We start from the raw sequence: 4382 nt of genomic DNA, 5'->3' as shown, positions 1-4382 counted from the left end.
GCAAGAGGGCACTGGTCCCACCTAGAGGTCAACTCCTGAGACCTCAGTAATTGCAGCCCTGGCAGAGGAACTATGGAGCCGAACTAATGCAGCTCCTTCTTCCAACTAGAGACATGGCAGAGGAAGAGCCATGCTAGACCAACTAGCCAGCAGTTAATGTCCACACTCCTCACCAGTCCTGTAAGTCCCTCAGTAGGGACCATTTTGGTCAACAGCTCTTGTCAGCAGCTCGAGTTGGGATGATGCCCTTTGAGGGGCAGCAGAGGGCAGTCACTTGAGGAGCTTCACAGAGAGGCGGAGCTGAACATCACAGAGGAAGATGTTCATGAGGTCACGGCTCACCTCCTGTGCGATGTGGGTGATCAGCATCCCCTTCTGACCAATCAGGATCCGCTGAGGGTGTGAGAGAAGAGAGGGACATGGTGAGACTCAGGGAGCCCTCAAGAAGCAGAGTAAGAACCTTCCTCTAACAGAGCAGCGATCTCTCCACTAAGCCTTGCTCCACTCACCACATGAGATTCTTTGGACACCAGAAGCTTCTGTAGGATTACCAGCTGGCCGCTTGCCCCTTCTTCCCACACCTCAGTTTCCTACACAGGAAAATATCAAAATCAGTCAGTGAGACTTAGAACCCTGCCTCTCTGGAACCCTGCTATCTGCTCTGGGTTTGTGGCTAATGCAGAGCCTCCAGACCTCCTCAATGTGCCTGTACCTGTTGCACATTATAGGGCACTTCCTGGGGCAGGTACTCGAGGAGCTTTTCCCGGATGATGTTGGCACAGATTTCATCAGGTGTCTGGGTAGTGAGGACTCCACTGTGGAACTCCCAGGGCCCTGGCTGAGCCTGTGCCAAGAGGTATTGCTGTGGATGGATACAAGGGGAATAGATAAGACATCTCAGTAACAACCAAACCTTTCTTAATTTTGTTTCCAGAGGCAAATCTAAGTCCATTTTTTAACTAGTAAAAATTAAGGGTAGGCTATGCCCAAAGCTAATGTACCCTAAGTGTTTTAACGTCCTCTTGGTTTAAAGCTGATAACATGAAGATCTCCTGGAAGTGGGGCCAGCCAGTCCTCTGATGGCCTCTCACAGGTTCTGTGTCTGGGACCATAGCTTCTGGGCTGGGTTGTGAATGGAAGGCCTGCTTCATTTTGAGCTTCTTCCCATTGACCACACCTTCAGTAAGCGCTGCTGTAAGCTCCAGGAGAACTGACTTCTGCTTTAGACAATCTACCTGTGTATGGGGAATGGGCAGAGGGAGTGTACACAGAGGGATGAAGGCCCTCAAGAAAAGGAGACCCCCCCCTCCCAGGTGGGGAGTACTCACCTTATTCATAACAAGGATACTAGGAACCTGAGAGAACTGGGTCAAGCACTGGAGCACGTGGGGACTGAGCTCTTTTCGAGTCCACTTGTCTGAGACATCCACAAGAACCACAGCTGAAAGTTGGCAACATGGGGGGTGGTGAGGAAAAAAAACTTATGATATTGATTCTGGTCAATCCCTATCTCCTGAACTACTAGTATTGAGGGTCTAGGGCATTCAGATTCCCATGCTGATCCTGACCTAAATCAGCTGATTTCATGCTCGTCCAGGGATCCTCAAGCAAAGAGAGCTCCAAATGGTGCCTGAAAGACAAGACAGTATGGGAGGAAGGATTTCCTGGCAAAGACATTTCTGATGAAGGATGGGTTATGTGAGTAGTGGGTATGCGCATGAATGTTCCTAAACCATTAACTATTGAGTCTCTCCAACTCCACTGAAACACGTTCTCCCACCACCTGTTTCCACAACTATTACCTCTTCTGCTTTTTGGGTCCAATGAGGCCAGGTGTGTCAAGTAGAATCTAAAATGAGAAAAGAGAGATGTCCAAATCCCAGGAATAAAGACTATGACTCGGGAGGAAGAAGGGGCAGATGCCAGATGCCTGCCCTTCCCTTCATGGCGAAGTTACAGATGACTTTATATTTCTTTCTAGTTTTACTCTCCACCTTTGTTTTAATTCTAGGTGGATCCAGGGAAAAGTTAATGACTGTGAATATATGGGCAGAATAAAGGGAATGAGACCTTTCTACTTAGAAGCTGGAAGGAGCAGGAAAAGGTAGACAAAATTACACCAAACCTAAATAAGAGGGTGACCAGACATAATGGAGTCTAAGAATTTTTTTCCTTCAGGGTTAATGGTAAGGAGATTCTCTTAGCTTCAACCTCTAGTCTATTTCAAGGACATCCTTTGCAGATACCCACCACCTGGGCCTCATTCTCTGTGATGACTCCCAGTGCTTGACAACGAGTTGTATGCACCTTCTTAGAAACAGGAAACACCTACCAAAACAAAGACCATCCATTAACACAAAATAAAAAGTCCGAGATAACAAGAGCATGGGGCCAAGAGTGAAGCGTACCTTCCGACCCAGCAGCTGGTTGGAGAGGGTAGACTTCCCTGCATTTGGGGCTCCCAGGAGGACCACTCGTAGCACTCGGGGGTTCTCTGGCATGTCAGGACGATGGATCAAGAGGAGATCTTGCTCATCTGAGGAGTGTGGGGGCACGAGGAAAGAGAACGGAAATGAGAAATAATAGAATCTAGATTCTGTCAGATATTTGGTCCTATCCACTCCCAAAGACAGTAACCTGACTAGTGTACAAGACAGACACTAAATCCTGGGTCTGTGTCTTAGTTTTGGCATTTAAATGATACCTAGTGATGGTAGCAGGATCTGGTAAATGTATGGACATATGTAAAAGTAGACTAGATAAGGTCAGAAATTCCTCTCAATTCTAACTATCTCCTCACCCAAAGGATGCTAAAAAGTTCTGCAAGCTTTCTCAGTCTGCAAGCCTTTTTCCAGCTTTCCCTTTTGAAGAACGGGGGGGGGGGGGGCTGTATTTACCCCAGAAATGGAGGTGTAGTTTAGTGTGTCAAATATTTAGTGGATCAAGATTGCTCCTCTTGTGAGGGCTGATTCTTGACCTAAAGCGTTTTGAACTCAAGCTCTTTTGTGAGCATCTCTGGTTACGAGCGCGTGGCCTAGTGGCAAGAAGCTGCACTGCAATCGCAGAGGTGCACGGTTTGAATCCACCAGATGCTCTCCTGGAGAAGGAGGGGCAATTTCCTCCTGTACCAGTCAGATCTGATTTGACGGTACATGCACAAAAACCCCCCAAAACAAACAAAACAACAACAACAACAAAACCACCAAAAACAAAACCAAAAGAACGAACGTGTTAGTTCCCACCCAAACGCTCAGGTCATGACTGCTTTTTGGAAAACAGTCCCAAGGTTGTTATTAGCGATTGAAAGAGCCTCCGGTGCCGAACCTTCAGTGCTAAAGAGTGACAGTCCCCAGACAAGTCTGTATGAGCCCTTTACCTCTGTGCATAGACACTGCGGGGGCACACGGAGCCAGGGAACCGTCTTGCTGAGCGAATCCGAGGAAGCGATCCAGGGCAGAGCCCTGGTCACAACGGCGAGGGGCCGAGGACAGACATGGACCTGAGGAAGAAGCTCCTGTGGCGGATGACACGCACCGCCGCTGACACCCCAAGAACGAGGGGTGACGGCGAGCCGAGTCTCTTGCGGCTTTAGGACCCAGCGGCAAGACCCCGAGCATTGCGCGAACCACGCAAAACCCGTGCCTGCCGGGGGCCGCCATTATTGCCGCAACGCACTCTGGGAGCCAGCTAGGACTGCATTACGATTAGACAGGCAGAAACGCGGAAGAGTGGGCGGGAGCTAGGTAAACCCAAACAGAGAGGCCGGACCTGGCTGCAGGAGGTGGGGCCAGTACGAACCCCTCCTGCTCTCCGGAAGTTCACGGAGGCTAAGGGAAAGGGGAATCGTAGAGTCTGTTCGAACCTAATAATTTAAAAAAAATTTTTTTTATTCCCATATACACTGTGTTTTCTTCTTCCCTTGCCACAGTTTTGTTTAAAAAAAAAAGGCGCTTCTAGTTCTGCTCCTAAAATGCTACATCTCCCACGAGGCGAAGCGGCTGAAATCTTCTCCGTTGTCCGACCACACTGAGCGTGAGAGCTTGCACTGCGTCCCATAGAGGCCAACTTATCTCCTGACTGCCTCTAGTCCGCAAAATCGCTAGTGCTGTCTTGACTTGACCAAACAGTTGGCTTCGAACCTTTGGATCCTTGCATTATGTGGGGTTCTTGTGAAGACTGTTGTATGTGGTGAAGACTGGTGTATGTGGCCTCCTCCGGCCCATGATAGGGTAGGAGTCACGCTTGTATTTGGACTGCAGACCCTATTCCTGTTTAGAGAAAACAAAATTTAAAAATCCATAGTGGTGAAGATGCTGTCTGGCCATCTAGGATTTTCCAGACCTTACCAGCAAGGATGGTGAAGCTTCATCTTTTTTACTTGG

At 48.7% G+C, this 4382-nt stretch overlaps 1 protein-coding gene across 1 annotated transcript; it reads right to left on the bottom strand.

Annotated features, from left to right (window-relative positions):
• Window positions 1-270: 270 nt before the first annotated feature.
• Window positions 271-3671, bottom strand: ERAL1 (Era-like 12S mitochondrial rRNA chaperone 1). The gene is made up of 10 exons (XM_006890968.1): window positions 3377-3671; window positions 2409-2536; window positions 2251-2328; window positions 1803-1849; window positions 1569-1630; window positions 1329-1441; window positions 1002-1235; window positions 713-862; window positions 510-590; window positions 271-393 (listed from the first exon to the last, which is right to left on the bottom strand). The coding sequence occupies exons 1-10, from the start codon at window positions 3657-3659 to the stop codon at window positions 271-273; spliced, it is 1299 nt and encodes a 432-aa protein (XP_006891030.1). The 5' UTR covers window positions 3660-3671.
• Window positions 3672-4382: the final 711 nt, after the last annotated feature.

The sequence above is a fragment of the Elephantulus edwardii genome, unplaced genomic scaffold, assembly GCF_000299155.1.
Source record: "Elephantulus edwardii isolate Elephantulus edwardi_28Jun2011 unplaced genomic scaffold, EleEdw1.0 scaffold00094, whole genome shotgun sequence".
Lineage (NCBI taxonomy): Eukaryota > Metazoa > Chordata > Mammalia > Macroscelidea > Macroscelididae > Elephantulus > Elephantulus edwardii.
This window is presented reverse-complemented; position numbering and strand designations above follow the sequence as displayed.

What these genes read in the sequence shown, in the direction of transcription:
- ERAL1 (XM_006890968.1), bottom strand. Translation starts at nt 3,659, where the DNA reads ATGGCGGCCCCCGGCAGGCACGGGTTTTGCGTGGTTCGCGCAATGCTC. An exon ending in CAGAGAATGAGGCCCAGGTG is followed by an intron (nt 1,850 to 2,250) that starts GTGGGTATCTGC and finishes TTCTCATTTTAG; the next exon opens with ATTCTACTTGACACACCTGG. An exon ending in TGCCCTATAATGTGCAACAG is followed by an intron (nt 591 to 712) that starts GTACAGGCACAT and finishes TTTCCTGTGTAG; the next exon opens with GAAACTGAGGTGTGGGAAGA.